Source organism: Piliocolobus tephrosceles, chromosome 11 (genome assembly GCF_002776525.5).
Source record: "Piliocolobus tephrosceles isolate RC106 chromosome 11, ASM277652v3, whole genome shotgun sequence".
NCBI classification, from domain to species: domain Eukaryota; kingdom Metazoa; phylum Chordata; class Mammalia; order Primates; family Cercopithecidae; genus Piliocolobus; species Piliocolobus tephrosceles.
Genome location: NC_045444.1, coordinates 59,222,948 through 59,239,265, shown reverse-complemented (window position 1 = coordinate 59,239,265; position 16,318 = coordinate 59,222,948). Strand labels below are relative to the sequence as shown.

The following is a 16,318-nucleotide window of genomic DNA, read 5'->3' as shown; positions in this document are numbered from 1 at the left end:
TGGCTGGAGCTGTCGGGAGAGGTCTCCAGGGAGGCAGGACTTCAGCAGGACCCTGAAAGCTGAGTAAGTTTCATCAGGGTGGTAGGCAAGGAGTTTCTCTGGTAGACTTGAGTAATGGGACATAGGTTATAGAAACTTCATCCTCATTTTAGTGTGGAGTGAACTATGAGGTTTTAAGTCTTCATTCTTCATGTAAGTCTGTGGGTTCGGTCATGCAATATTTGGTCAGCTGGTACACTAAAGCCTTGACGGTTTTGACCATACATTTGGCACTTTTTCCACTTTAGCATCTCATAAACCAGTTCCAGTAACAGCAGATAGTAAGAAGCTGAGTCCAGGTCTTTCGCTCTGATTTCCCCAGGGCACCCCAGCTTCATTGTAGTTTCTCAGATCCAATGATGGCAAGAGAGTTGATATGCCTCCTAAGTGCAGTCTCTATAATTTAAAATTTCAGGGAGGTTACATCCTGAACAAGGTGGCACAGCTACATCATGACATCTTAAAACTGAGTAGTTTCTGAGAACCAGAGTTGTAGAAACATACCACATCTGTACGAACTTGCTGAAGTGTAAAGATAAATTGTAGAGAAGGTACTTAAAAAACTTATGAAATATAAAATATTTTGGTACAACTGAATTGGAAAAGTTGCAGTTAAGTCAGAATGCCTTGAGGTGTATCCAGGATGTTTTGACCCTGCCATTTTGAACTATTGGAGATTCTGACCCTACTGTTTTGATCCTGGAGACACTTTGACTCTACCTATACATAAAACATTTTGATCTGAATTATATAAATATTGAGAAATGCTTTTGTCAAGAAAGCATTTCATGGAATGAATGTCATTATGTCGATTTAATTTCCCGATTGGTTTCCTATCCAACATAATGCTGTTTCCCATTTGTATATTATTATTTTTTTGAGACAAGGTCCCACTCTGTCACCCAGGCTGGAGTGCAGTGGCATGATCTTGGCTCACTGCAGCCTCAGACTCCTGGGCTTAAGGGATCCTCCCACCTCAGCCTCCCCAATAGCTGGGACTACAAACATGTGCCACCACATCGCGCTAATTTTTGTACATTTTGTAGACACCGGGGTCTCATTATGTTGCCCATGTTTCAAACTCCTGGGCTTATGGGATCCTCCTGCCTCAGCCTCCCAGTGTGCTGGGATAACAGGTGTGAGCCACTACACCTGACCACATTTTTTATTGTACTGATTTTTTCCCATGGAATCAATTCTTTTCTATTTAAATTTTACAATGAAGATGTTGCATATCAATTTTTTGTTGTTATTCATACTGCATGTTACCAATTATAGCTTCCGCCACTGTGAGTTTTCCTTTATATTACTATAAATCAGGTAAGAACCTCATTTTCCCAGGTCAGATTTTACTGTTCTGAATTTTACTGTAAATAGCTTTAAATATTACATTTTAATTTTTATTATTTTTATGAGCGATGTTCATTATAAATTGGCTGAAAACAACTGATAATTATATTTCTTTCTAAAGTAGTCCTTGATTAAAAAAAAAAAATCCCCAGTTCTCCTATACAGTTTTGGAATTATCAAATTATTCAGCCTAGGTCCATTGTATTGCTAATGCGGTGACTGTGCAAAGATCTAACCATCCTGCTTTGTCTGGGCTTTGCCTGGAATAAAGACCACCTCTATGGTAGCAACCAATATAGACTTGGTACTTCCAAACTACCTCTGAAGCCTATTGAGGGAAAATTGTCACATTTAGAGGTGCCCCATCCGAGATATACTCTTTCCATTTGTTTCTACTATAATTTTTTCCTCCTAATCCTAATATCCCTTTCTTTCCTTTTTCTTCTTCTTCTTTTTTTTTTTGGTCTTAACCTCACCCCTTGCAACTAATACAGTTTCTCATTGTTGGCTACTGATTTATTTTTATGAGGAAAAAAAAATCCCATTAATCCCTGCTTTGCTGTTGACTTACGTTCATCTTTCAACCTGGCAAGTGACTTTTGGTGAATAAACATCATTAGGAAAAAAAAAAGAAAAGAGAGAACATCCAACTTATTATTTCTTTACAGTCAAGAAGCAGACTGCAGATGTTCTTACTTTGATTTTGACTGGGAGCATTGATGCTGACAAGTATTTTTCCATGAGATATTACAAAGTGGTCAGTTTTGTGGGCTGGTGGAATAACCTCTTCACAGTCATTGACTGCACTAAATAGGGCTGAGATCATTGAGTTACTTTATTACCAGCTTGGATTCCCTACCCCATAACCGAAGAAAGCAAGATGGAAGAAAGTAGCATGAAACTAGCAATGATTTTTATAGTGCCTTTTAAACTAGACTCTTCAATAATTCCCCAGAATGCAAATTTTGTTTCACAATTAAGGCCATACTTTCCACTCCTTTCAGAGCGACTCAGTCAAGACTGTTCATCTATTTATCCAAAAATTCTACTCACAGAAAATATTTTATTGCTTATTTAGAAACAGCATGATACTAAGATAGCATGTTTTGCATTAGTCTACTTTTCTTTAAATTTAAATGAAGGACAAAATGGAAAAATAATTGAAAACAGGCTGTGCTTGACAGCTTCATGAGAAAGGATCATGGTGGAGCTGAAAACCTTAGAAGCTGGTTACACATGATGGAAAAGAGACCCTCACGAACTGATTACACCATTCCCATTGCTTTGCTTGTAAATGCATTTGGCACACAATAAAACTTTTAGAAAATCAAGTTGTTGAATCAATGTTTAGGTGATGACAACTTCCCTTGTAAATAAAGGTCACTTCCTATAACTTTGACTTTAGTATTGATTGATTGATCGAGACAGAGTCTTGGTCTGTTGCCCAGGCTGCAGTGCAGTCATGTCTTACTACAGCCCTGACCTGCCAGGCTCAAGTGATCTTCCTGCCTCAGTCTCCTGAGTGGCTGGGACTACAAGCATATGCCACCATGCTCAACTAATTTTTGTATTTTTTTGTAGAGATGGTGTCTCCCTATCTGACCCAGATAGGCTGGTGACCCAGGCTGACCCTGAACTCCTGGGCTCAAGCAATCCTCCTGCCTCAGTCTCCCAAAGTGTTGGGATTACAGGTGTGAGCCACCATGCCCCGCCTACTTTGACTTTATTGCTACCCGAAATACAGTTTTCCCCACCAGGCCTCAAGTAATGTATCACACACAGCAGGGCAGCTACCCTGAGAACATATGCATGTACTCTGATGACCAGCTTCTTTTAAAAAAGAATTCAAATCCACAGAATTAGAAGAGTGTCCTTTGGATTTCTACAGAACACTGAGAATCCTATGTACGCTTTAGTGAATGCTAAACAGGGTTAGTGAATGTTGCACAGAATCTCAGAATATTGAAAGTAACATTTATTGATTTGACATATAATAAGTTTGTTGCTACCTGACTTTTTGGTTTGTAAAACATGAAGCATTTCACAAGTTGGATCCCACCATTTCTGCCCTAAGCTGCAGACAGTCTCCTTGCACCCCCACCGGTTTACCTCTTTGCCCACAGCTGCTCAGAGCTGTCTTGCTGCAAGGCTGATATTTACTGTCTGACTCCAACAAGGATGTTGGTAATTTTAAATTTTTCTGGCTTTTAGCTTGTGACGTTATTATCTTGCTCTGTGTCTGTTTTCTTTTAGATTTTAGATTTCTGACATCCCAAGAGGCCTTTATGGAGTGTTGTTTTATCCTCTTTGCTCCTTCTTTGTTGAAATTTAGAAAATAATATTTGAAAGCAGTCCCTGGGAACTTAGGGAGAGAAAGAACCACAAATCCAGGCAATTTAAATCTTTGGTTTCTGATAAATCGTATATGAATGAGATATGCATCATCATCAACATTAAATTCAGTAACTTTTTTTATTACTGAAAAATGACAAGCCAGATCAGTTCAACTCTGACCATCATAAAAACACAAGTATCTTACTAAAATAAATACTAAATACTAACCAGCAGGGCTGAGCCAAAGGGTGAGATGAGTGAGGTACCTGTCTTGGGCACAAAATTTAAGGGGACATCAAAAAAAAAAAAAAGGGGGGGGGGGAAGAAAGAAAGAAAACAAAAAAGAAACAACAAAAAACCCGAAACCAAAAAACTCGATAATCAAGCTAAATGATATTTTAATGCAATATTTTAAAAAATAAAACAAATGAAAAAAAATTATGATGAACAAAATATAAATGTTAAAGACAAGATCAGTAACAGTGCCTTGCCAGGCCATATTGCATCCTCAGTCAAAAGGAAAAATCAGTAACACTCATTCTGTCATTATCTAAAAATTTGATTTTTTTTGTTGATCTTATTTGCCTTACCCTCGTCCTGGCCCTGCTAACCAGAATATCAGTGGTTAGGGTAAAAAGATGGCATAACCTTTCCTCTAAAAATGTTCACTCAAGGCAGAAAATACGTGTAGTGATTTTCAAGCCTAGTCATGATCACTGGGTAACCAATATCCATAATTTTGACCCTGGTTTGGCTATAGTCTCAATTAGAAGATATTTCCCAATCCCAAAACTGGAAGTGTTGTCTTTTTGTTAATTCAATATGAAGGGATCATATTATCAAAATGATAATATGATCATTACATTTCTTTCTTTCTTTTTTTTTTAAACCTGCTTAGAAAAACTCATGTAATTCAATTCATCAAAAGTTTCTCCATCCACGGTGGTCCCCTCTGGCTCTCTCTTTATTGGTTTTGGCGGGAGAGGGCCTGTGGGGCTTTTTCCGGTATTCCACTTTTGTCCAGCCCCCTTCGCTGACTTTGCTCTCCTCTTCACTGGCTCTTGAGTCAGTCTCAGGGTGCAAAGGCATCCCTGGTATGGTGTTGGGTTGGTGGAGGTCTCTAGGGCTTCTCTTGAAGTCAGGCGACTGGTGAGGATTGAGTGCTGACTGAGAAACCCTGTAGAACTTTCCGGGATATCTTCCTCTTGAAGGAGTGGAATGCTGACTTTTTCCACTGTATCTTCCTCTAGGAGAAGAATTGAGTGATATACTACCACGTCCATATTTGTTCCTGCTTCTATCTGAGTATCGACCCCTCTCTGAAGAGGTGTCAGTATTGCCACTGGAAAAGCCACTGTCCCTAGAGCTGAGATGCAGGGAAGAGAAGTTTTTGGTCAGTCCATACTGAGTAGGAGAGGAGCTTCTGGACTGGTTCACAGGTGTAATCTGTTGATACTTAATGGGCACCTGGGTCCGTCTCACAGCAGCAGCATAGGAATCCTGGCCATCAAGGTATGAGAAGAATGGTGATCCCAGAATAGGATTGCTCTGGGAACGCTGTAAAGAAGTGTTGGATGCAATCTGCCGCATCCTCAGAGTATCTAACCACTGGCAATCAGCACCTGCGGGAGAAATGGAAATGAGCATCTTTGAAGCCACAGTAAAGCTGCATGCCTAATTCATATGCCTGTTTTAGGATAATTCAAGGCTGTTTGGGATGCTCTAAGCTTTACCATTCATAGAAATTCTAGGCTACGTATAAGGACATTTCCTTTATTACAAATACTTTAAAAAATAAGGACATTTACACTTAGTCAATCTATGTTATGTGCTTGGCATTGTTCCATGGGCTTTCCTTACACTATCTGATTTAATCGTCTCAATAATCTTCTTAGGTAAACACTAATAGTCTTATTCTATAAATGAGGAAGCTTGGGAGGTCAAATAACTTGCCCAAGATCACTCAGTCAATAATACCAAGTCCTGCATCTAAATCCCATCTTCTTCCTACATAGTTGTGTTCTCACTTCTAGAAAGTATGTTCAGGTAGCAGGGGCAAGTTCAGTAAACAAAAGGTTTTTTTTTGCAACCTGCACTTTTAAAACTTCAAGGACCCTAAATGCAGATAAAATAAATGAGGTTCTGAAGGTTGAGACAGCTAGAGATTGTTTGAAAGAAAGACCGTTCATGTGTCCAGAGGAGAGATCCTGAGGCTTGGGAATAAGAAGTATTTTCAGCATAAAAAAAAATGAAGCTGCATTGGCAAGTAGGAAGAAGTTAAGATAAAAGAAAATGGTGAATTGACAAGGACCATTTAGTAAGTTATATTTCAGTGAATAAGCGAGTTCCTCACACCTGAGATCTTTTCTGCTTTCCCCCAAGCCTGAACAATGTTACTGGAGTTCCTGGGTGGTCCTCCCAGCATCAGCTTCCTCAGCTACTCCACCTTCTGCTCACACAGATGAGCAGATGAGCATGTGGAGGGTATCAGAGCATGCATGTCTCCGTCTCCCTCACTGCCTGCGCACAGGTGACCCATACCTCTGCGGTGAGTGACTTGTCCAGACAATTCCAGAGACTCCTCCCAGGCTTCAGTGCATCACAACGCCTTCTTTTGTTGTTGTTATTGTGTGTATGTGTGTATTTTACTGTGGTAACAACCACATTTTTCCATCCTAGCCTTTTTTTTTTTTTTGAGACAGTCTGGCTCTGTCGCCCAGGCTGGAGTGCAGTGGCCGGATCTCAGCTCACTGCAAGCTCCGCCTCCCGGGTTTACGCCATTCTCCTGCCTCAGCCTCCCAAGTAGCTGGGATTACAGGCGCCCGCCACCTCGCCCGGCTAATGTTTTGTATTTTTAGTAGAGACGGGGTTTCACAGTGTTAGCCAGGATGGTCTCGATTTCCTGACCTTCTGATCCGCCCGCCTCGGCCTCCCCAAGTGCTAGGATTATAGGCGTGAGCCACCGTGCCCGGCCCATCCTAGCCATTTTTAAGCCTATAGTACAGTACCGTTAGTATATTCACATTGTTGTGCAACAGATCTCTATAATTGTTTCATCTTGCAACACTGAAACTCTAGACCCACTAATCTCTAAGTTCCTCTTTGCCCTTTTGCCTTCCCTTCTCCCCTGCCCCCCGACTCCCACTTGTTAACTATCTTCTACTTCCTGTTTCTATGACTTTGACTACTGTAGATACTTCACATGAGCAGTATCATACAGAATCACAATGCCTTCTTTCCCTCCCATTGACTTCTCTGGAATTTTGGCTTCCAATAGAACCCTGATTTTGCTCAGTCTCCAACCCCCTCCATGTAGCCATGTGAGCGGGAGAGTTGACTGCATTCTGGCTCCAGGGATCATCTTTAATTAGTTTAAGTCAGATATGCTCATGCTATGTTTAGGGACGGACAAGTTGCTCTATTCTGGCCAAAGCAGAATTGGTAAGGGGTAGTCTTTTGGGGGTTTCTAGAAAAGTTTTCTTACTCCTATATATAAGAACAGGTAGGGACCTAACCCGTTATTTCCTCTGGACATTGCCATATCTTTGTGTGATGACTGTAAACAGGAGAGGAGGCGAGGGCAAAGGCAGCCTATTGAGCATGGCAGGGCGGAAAGAAGGGAAGGTTCATTCCACTATCTGAATATGGTTGAGCCGGCTTATCTTACTGCACCTGGAGCCTGCCCTACCTCTGAACTTCTTGTTATGGAAGATAATAAATTTTATTACAGTTTAAATCAGTGGTTTAAGGACTTTAGAGCTGTTCTTAATCACCGGGAAGGCTCCTTAAAATGCAGATTGCAGGTCCTACACCCAGAGTTCTGATTCAGTAAGTCTGGGTTTGGGCCTGAGGATCTGGATTTCTAGTAAGTTCACAGGTGATCCCGATGCTGCTGGTCCCAGGGCCACACTTGGGAAACTATTGCAGTAAGGCAGTTGAAACTGAGTTTTCGGCTACTCGAAGCTCAAAGATAGATCGTAACTGATTGAGGTGGTATCCTCCGAGTCTTCAGATCATCTGAAAATGTCATAATTAAGTTTCTGGAATCTAGCACACATCTAATACGGGAACACTAACTTACTTGAGTCAGACCTACTTCCGGGGTTGCCGTCTGAATTGGTGAATAATGTCTGAATGGCAAGTTGGACTGCTTTCACTTCATCCTGAGGTTTTGTTCTACTCCACTGAATCGAATGGACATGTTTAGTGCTTTTTGGAGTTCTAACATCACTCTGGTAAAAAAAAAAAAAAAAAAAAAAAAAAAAAGAAACATATAACCAAATGGACAAACACATACAAAATAGGAAAGAAAGACATCCAGGTTATTGTATCACTTCAATTTCACTTCTTAGAACACTATCATAATGCACTAGGAAAATATTCTGAACAGTTGACCCAAATACGCTCATTTGATGAAAAGAAAATGTTTAACCACTTTATTTCTTAGTGGGTTATAGCACTTATTCCTTAATGGATTATAACACATATTACTTTGTAAACTATAGTAGCTAAAAATATGGTTGTCTTCTCCCAGAATTTATTATATTTGACAAATCTCAACTTACCTCTTTGTTTAATAAGAAATAAAAATTTACCTCTTCTGTTTATAGTACTTGAAGACAGATATTTTGTTGAATAAATGAAAATGTGAGCACCATGTTTGCCTAACAGTGAATTCGGATCATCAAGGGAACTGAATGAATGTGGTAGGGCGAATCACCTACATGGAAGGGGAGCGGTCTCAGATGCAAAAGTGAGACAGGATCAAGAAGTAAGAAATGGGGACCAGGAAGAGGACACTAGGTCAAGACACATCTTGTCCTGAAATCTCCCTCCTCACTAGCTATCACCAATCAGTGTCAATTAAAGAGTCTCCAGGATTCAATATGATTAGGGAAATCTGTTTTTAAAAACTCTGAAGTGAAAAACCCAGACAAAAGTGGCATATCATCATGAGGTCTAAAAAAGGAGGAGGAGGGAGAGAGAAGAAGAAAAAGAGAACTGGGTGTGCTGTCTCCAAAACTGTCTAAGGCAGGCAGAGATAGAATCTGGTTGTTCTAATTGTCCGATTACTAACAAGAGGGCTTTTCCTGGGTAGTGAGGACCAGTTAACAGACTTTAGAATAGTCTGGATTCCAAGTTCCTCAAGACAAACCAGCCTGTTTTATTTGGGTTTTGCACCTTGCAAGCAATGCTTTGACAAATAATGTAACTTCTTCTCAGATGCCTGACAACCTGTGTACCCCAGCAGGTGAGGATAAATAACTGCTGTAAAACTTTTTGGCTTCCAGCCTGGCCAGAGTGTTTTTTTTTGTTTTTTGTTTTTTTTTTTTGAGACAGAGTTTTGCTCTTGTCTCCCAGGCTGGAGTGCAATGGCGCAATCTTGGCTCACCGCAACCTCCGCCTCCTGGGTTCAAGCGATTCTCCTGCCTCAGTCTCCTGAGTAGCTGGGATTATAGGCATGCACCACCATGCCCAGCTAATTTTTGTATTATTAGTAGAGATGAGGTTTTACCATGTTGACCAGGCTAGTCTCGAACTCCTGACCTCAGGTGATCCAGCTGCCTCAGTCTCCCAAAGTGCTGGGATTACAGGCATGAGCCACCATGCCTGGCCCAGAGTTTGTATTTCTAATACTGAAAAGCCAAATCCTGGCAGCCCAGGAAACTATCAAAATGCCACACTCACAAAGTCCTCTTTGAGGTGGACTTCATCTTACTGCAGCCACTGGGAGCTAACAGGGTAGCCAGGGAAGAGCAGAAAGTGTTTTTTTATAGTCAGAAAACATGGAAGTGACTTCAACAATTCTGTCAGTGAGTACCTCATACCTCAGGCCTTCCTTTCATCTCTCTGAGCCTGTTTTTCCTATCTGCAAAATGAGGATAATAGTATCTTTCAGTATTTTTTTTTTTCCCCTGGAGACAGGGGTCTGACTGTGCCACCCAGGCTGGAGTGTAGTGATGTGATCTCGGCTCACTGCAGCCTCAACCTCCTGGGCTCAAGCAATCCCCCCACCTCAACCTCCCGAGTAGCTGGGGCCACAGACATGTGCCACCACACCCGGCTCTTTTTGTATTTTTTTGTAGAGATAGGGTTTCATAATGTTGCCCAGGCTGGTCTCAAACTCTTGGGCTCAAGTGATCTGCCCACCTCAGCCTCCCAAAGTGCTGAGATTACAGGTGTGAGCCCCTGCGCCTGGCTGATATTTTTCAGTATTGATTTACATGAAGTTAGTGTGATCAAACTGGTATAAGCACCTGTAACAGTGCCTGGTTCATAGTAGATCCTTAATAAATGTTTCTTGAATGAACGAATTAGATGAATGAATGAAATGCATGTCCCTTTGGTGGTGGGTACACACTCATATCTCCAGGAGTGCCAAGACTGTACTATAACTGTTGCCTTCCACCCACTCCCACCAGGTTTATGTACCTTGTAAGGTGTATGTCCCACCAGCCACAAAGATCTTGTTGACTTAAAAAAAAAATTAGGGCCGGGCGCGGTGGCTCAAGCCTGTAATCCCAGCACTTTGGGAGGCCGAGACGGGCGGATCATGAGGTCAGGAGATCGAGACCATCCTGGCTAACACGGTGAAACCCCGTCTCTACTAAAAATACAAAAAACTAGCTGGGCGAGGTGGTGGGCGCCTGTAGTCCCAGCTACTCCGGAGGCTGAGGCAGGAGAATGGCGTGAACCCGGCAGGCGGAGCTTGCAGTGAGCTGAGATCCGGCCACTGCACTCCAGCCCAGGAGACACAGCAAGACTCCGTCTCAAAAAAAAAAAAAAAAAAAAAAATTAGTATTAAGTATTAGTATCCCCAATACCAAACATCTGACATGGTATACAGAAGGTGTTCAGCCCATAACTAATGAATGAATGAAGCACTACCTCAGTCTCTAGCTGGGTACGTTTATCCTGTTCTCTTTTCTTCCCAACATGTTGTTAGATAAATTATATTGATCTTCCCATGGTCATGATGGTTGGTTTATCTCCCAGTACATTCCAATAAATGATATGCTCTGAGGTAACAGATAAATTTATGTTCATTCACTGTTGGTGGGGCCACCAGCCTCTTGCCCCCAGAGCTTACCTCATATGTGACAGTGCACTCCACAGTCTGATTTTTTGCTATTCCTACAATCCACTTCTCCATTACAAATGGTGGCTGAAAAACAAAAGTTAGGATGGTGTAGTACCATAACCCAGCCTGCTCTACTATAGTATGTTTCTTTGAGGCCAGTTGTGCCATACACAATTAGCAAACAGGGGCATAACATCAGATTATCATGAAAGCCTTGTCGGTTCTCATGTGATCACTCACAACATGCTAATGTTTGGAGTTTTGCTTTTCATAAGACATCCTTTTGTGTATTTGTAAATAGCTAGTCACGGCCTCCCACAATCTTCTTTTCCGATATAACATTTGCTATCACTAAGTCCTATCATTATGTCATTAATTCATGCTAAAGTTTGAAGCATCAGTTGGAAAACTTTCCCACAGTTAAGAGAAATCCATAGCAATATGAGAAGACCCAGAAGTGCTTTCCTTGAGTGAAGCCGTGGCTGGTTTAGTGGCTTCAACAATCACTCTGCTTTCCATAACATCACACTATCCAGCAAAGCTGCACATACATATGAAGAAACCATGGTTATGTTTTCCCACTATATTAAAACAAAGGATTAGTGAGGAAGCCTGTGCCTTTGATCCTATTTTAATTATGATGAAAACAGCCTCAGAAATAAGCTGCACTCTCTTCCCATCCCCCTTTCACTTCAGGTTTAAGGCTGCAAAGGAATGACTGACCGTGAGCTGGGTTCAAAGAAAATGTGATAGAGATTTAGCTGGGTTAGGTTTTCTTTGAGACTGAGTCTCACTCTGTTGCCCAGGCTGGAGTGTAGTGGCGCAATCTTGGCTCATTGCAAACTCTTCCTCCCACGTTCAAGTGATTCGCAAGCCTTGGCCTCTCAAGTAGCTGGGATTACAGGAGCATGCCACCACACCTGGCTCATTTTTTGTATTTTTAGTAGAGACAGGGTTTCACTATGTTGTCCAGGCTGGTCTCCAACTCCTGGTCTCAAGTGATCTGCTCACCTCAGCCTCCCAAAGTGCAGGGATTACAGGTATGAGCCACTGCACCCAACCTGGGCTAGTTTTGTTGTTGTTGTTGTTGTTGTTGTTTATTTGTTTTAAATTAGGATTGTTATTGTTTCTGTTGATGTTTAAAAATTCTATAACTTTTGATTGGTCTGTCCCAGTTGTAGTTTTCCTATAAGCCTGTTAATGTTGCTGTGTGATTTCGAATGTATGGCATGATAGCAGAAATACTTATATTCAGTTTTACAACTCCACGGCATGGGTGGGGAAGAAAGAAAATATCTTTCCAGTCTTCAAGACAACATATTATGTCCCAACAAAATAAGAAAAAGGTAAAACCAAGTCATAACCCTTACAGATAAATAATGCCATGGAAATAACTCCTAGATACACAGTGGAATCCAACAATGAATATCAAATCAATCTGCTTGATGTCCACCTGTAAATTAAAATGACTTGGTTGTTTAGCATTCTAATGCCTATGAAGAGAACACATTTACAATGTCTTCTCTCTAATGCAATGTGTTCTCTCTAATGCATGTCTTTGAAGAACCATTTTAGTTCCCTACTTATGTTTGTACCTGGGTTCTTTGCTACAAGCCCCACTTTCTTCACTGAAACCAAAGACCTGGTTAATAGTGTATCACAGCGGATTATGTGAGGCCAGGGTGACTGTCCTGTTGACTTCATGGTTATTCACCTGAAGTTGTTGACCTTCTACAATTGAAGTCTCATATGTATTTTTCCAGTATGATTGGGACAGAATTGAATTTGTTTCCATTTTGAGGAGCGAGCTAAGCATTTCCGCAAGTCTTTCTTCAGTGTTTTCCTCAGCATGCTTCCCATTGGCCCTGGAGTAGTAGCATGCTTTCTAGTCACTCCAGGAATTCATGGTGTGGACTTAAGGAAGCCATTAAGACTTCAATGTATGCTTCATAATTAACCTCATTTCAGTCCTTCAGGGAATTGACCTCAACCAAGAAAGTCTTTCTCAACCAAGAAAGTATAAGTTTTCCAAAGTTTAAAAGTACTCAAAATTTGAAGTAAATATTTTCATTGTTCACATTTTCCTTCCTTTAATGACAGAGTAAGCACAAAGAAATATAGAAGAAAAAAATTTTTAAACAATTAAATGATACCTTTTTGCAGTGCTTTTTAGTTCACACAGCATAAGTGGAATTTTAACAAAAACCTATTATGATCTCAATCTGCTAAATAAAATGTGCCTTTCAACAGCCAGCTCGAGGCTGAGCTGATGTGAGCATGGACAAGCACAAAAGCACACTGCTGGGGTATTTTAATGTCTTTGTTTGATATCTGTGAATTCAAAAGAGCTTTTAAGCCGTAAATAGAACCCTACCTTTGTCATCTTTAAAATCTCCGCATCAGGTAGGTTAGTGTTGAATGTCACATCTTTTATGTAGGTTATTGCAATTTCATTCCCATCCATCTCCATATACATTTTCCACTTACAATCCTAGAATTAAAAACAAAATTATATAATTTGAGAAAGTGAAACAATTTTTTTTTTAGTCTCAATGTTTCATAACACATAAAATATTCTAAATGAAGTATTATTGGAGTGGCTTTTTTTTTTTTCCTTTTTCAGTAAAAGGACATGAAATTAGATTCCTATGTATATCTAAATAAGCCCCAGTTAGTGCAGCCTTGAGACATAATGTGTCAGTTTTAAGTGTTCTATTATAGGAGTTACAAACTCAAAATCCTGAAGGGACCAGGCAGATAATAAAAAGGAGTAAAGCCAGGCAGTTTCCTTATAAAGCTTTAAGTGGCAACCTTTTAAAATAGACTCATTTAATTTACATATTAAACATTGTAGGAACATTTTTTCATTACCACAAAGAAATGTGATTTTCTACTTTTCTTGAAATATAAGGTCCTCTTGATCCACCTTTAATCTTCCTAGATTGATAATGATGTGGGTTCGAGAAACTCTCACTTTCCTCTTAACAAGAAGGAAAACAACAGTGCAAATGTGTTGATAAATGATAATGGACAACTAGGGAGTTATGGGGTGGGTGAGGGACTCTGGGAAACCAAAGAACAGTTCCCCTAAAGGCACAGCTACTTCGTGACTTCTGTTGATTGTTCCCATGTGGAAATATGAGCCCAGTTTTGCTAGGTCCTTTAATAGTTCATGAACAGCTGAGAATTAGGATCCTTATGTAAAACTCTTGATTTTTAAACAATGGTATGTTAATTAAATTTTTAATAAAATCGCCATATAATGGAAAAGTGCTTTACATCATTCATTAACAGGATAATGCAAATTAAAACCACAATGAGGTACCACTATACACCCATTAGAATAGCTGACTGATAACATCAAATGTTGGCTAAGATTTAGAGTTACTGGAACTCTCATATTAATATTAATACATTGTTGGTGGGAAATGGTACAATTGCTTCAGAAAAATTTTGATAATTTATTATAAAACCAAATATATGCCTATTCTATGACCCAGAAATTCTACTCCTAGGTATTTACCCAAGAGAAATGAAAAAAGACTTGCCTAGGTACGTTCTTAGCAGCTTTATCATGTTAACTAGGAAACTTGAAACAAGCCAAGCATCCATCAAAATGAGAATGGATAAACTGTGATATATTCATAGAATGGAATACTACTTAGCAATACAAAGGAAGACATTACTGATGCATGCAACAACTTGGATAAATCTCAAAAACATTATGGTGAGTGAAAGAAGTATATAGAAAAAAAGAACAACCTAATGATTCCATTTATATGATATTCTAGAACAGACAAAACTAATTAATGGTAGAAAGATTCAGAAGGGTGCTTGCTTCCACAGATGGGGACTTACAAGGGGTTTGAGGAAACTTTCTGGGGGTAGCAGTGCTCTACTGAGAGAGGTTTGGGTTACACAGGTGCATGCATTGGTCAAAACTCGGTGAATGCACATTTTAAATCTGTGTATTTCTCTTTTTAATTAATGTTATAGTGATTATTAAAACAATTTTTTTGAGAAGGGGTCTTGCTCTGTTACCCAGGCTGGAGTGTGGGTAGCATGATCTCCACTCACTGCAGTCTTGACCTCCCAAGCTCAATCGATTTTCCCACTTCAGTCTCCTAAGCAGCTGGGACCACAAGCACATGCCATTATGCTCAGCTAACATTTTCTTGTTTTTAATTTTTTGTAGAGCTGGGGTTTCACTATGTTGTTGCTCAAGCTCGTCTCAAATTCCTGGGCTCAAGTGATCCTCCCACTTCAACCTCCCAAAGTGCTGGGATTACAGGTATAAGCCACTGCACCCGAACTGCATTTCTTATTCTAGCACACTGAAATATTTAGGAGGAAGTATACTGATGTCTGCAAATTAATTTGAAATGTATCAAAAAATAAAGATTGATGGATGGCTAGAGAGAGGGGTAGATGGATAAACCAAGTATATGTGATAAGCCAAGTATAGTAAAATGTTAATGGTTGAATGGGGGCTATGAGGGTTCACTGTAAAATTATTTCAACTTTGCTGTATAAATAATTTAATAATAAAAATGGGGATTAACAAAGGAAAATAAACTCACGTCTTTGTACCAAATTTGACCCCTGGACCATAAATGAACATTCTGTCTGTCTGTCTATCTACCTATTTTTTTAAATTTCCTTTTTAGAGATAGTATGTCGCTGTGTTGCCCAAGATAGTCTTGAACACTTTGTCTCAAGCAATCCTCCCACCTCAGCCTCCCAAGTAGCTGGGATAGAGGCATGAGCCATTGCTCCTGGCTCTGTGTTTATTGAAGAATGAAGAATCCTGAGGATTAAGGCTAATGTACCAAGCACCTTACATGCTGAAACTGGAAAATGCCCTCATAAATCAGAGTGGACCTGGAATGTTTCCTAGAGCAAGCTCAGACATAATTCTTATGGAAAGGCATCAACAAAGAGGCTGTTGAAAGCCTGTTGGCTTCAACAGGAAGCTGGGGTGCCTGATGTTTTAGGAAAGCCTCTAGATGAATTGCAAACCAAGCAGGGCCCATGTCTGACCCTCTTTGCCCAGCCACATTCACAAAATGGAGAGCCAATTAGTGAAGGAAAAGGTCTATTCAATAAAATGAAAATCTGGCTGTTGGCTAACGTAAGTCAAATTAGTTTCTCAGAATTGACAAATCTCTCAGTATTTCTTTGTTTTGGAGCCACTGCTACCCAGGCAACGTGGGTTCTGAGATAACTGGGCAGGATAATGACTAGTGTCATGGTTGCTCTTCTCTGAAATAGCAAGAACCTTCTCAAGGCAGCAGCTGGGATAAAAAGCCTTAGAAGAGATGAGTTTACTTAGTTCAGTTTCTTTTGCCTGTCAAGTTTGGGAATTAAGTTAGTCAAAAGCACAGTCAAAAGACCTTGAACGGCATGAAAATGCCTGAACTTCCCCTGCTTCACTCTCATCTCCTAACCAGAGAGCTCCCCCATGACTTCAAGCTGTAAATCAGACCCTCCTCTGCACACTGTCAGAACAGCTCT

The 16,318-nt window shown here is 40.3% G+C and overlaps 1 protein-coding gene across 1 annotated transcript in view; it reads right to left on the bottom strand.

Annotated features, from left to right (window-relative positions):
* Positions 1-3,348: 3,348 nt before the first annotated feature.
* Positions 3,349-16,318, bottom strand: part of MAP3K20 (mitogen-activated protein kinase kinase kinase 20) — a 194,368-nt gene continuing 181,398 nt past the window's right edge. Inside the window, exons 17-20 of the mRNA XM_023185978.3 lie at positions 13,179-13,295; positions 10,814-10,888; positions 7,805-7,955; positions 3,349-5,345 (exon numbers count right to left, since the gene is read on the bottom strand). Of these exons, the coding sequence (XP_023041746.1) occupies positions 4,645-5,345; positions 7,805-7,955; positions 10,814-10,888; positions 13,179-13,295 (1,044 nt within the window). The 3' untranslated portion in view covers positions 3,349-4,644. The remainder of the gene's footprint in view (positions 5,346-7,804; positions 7,956-10,813; positions 10,889-13,178; positions 13,296-16,318) is intronic.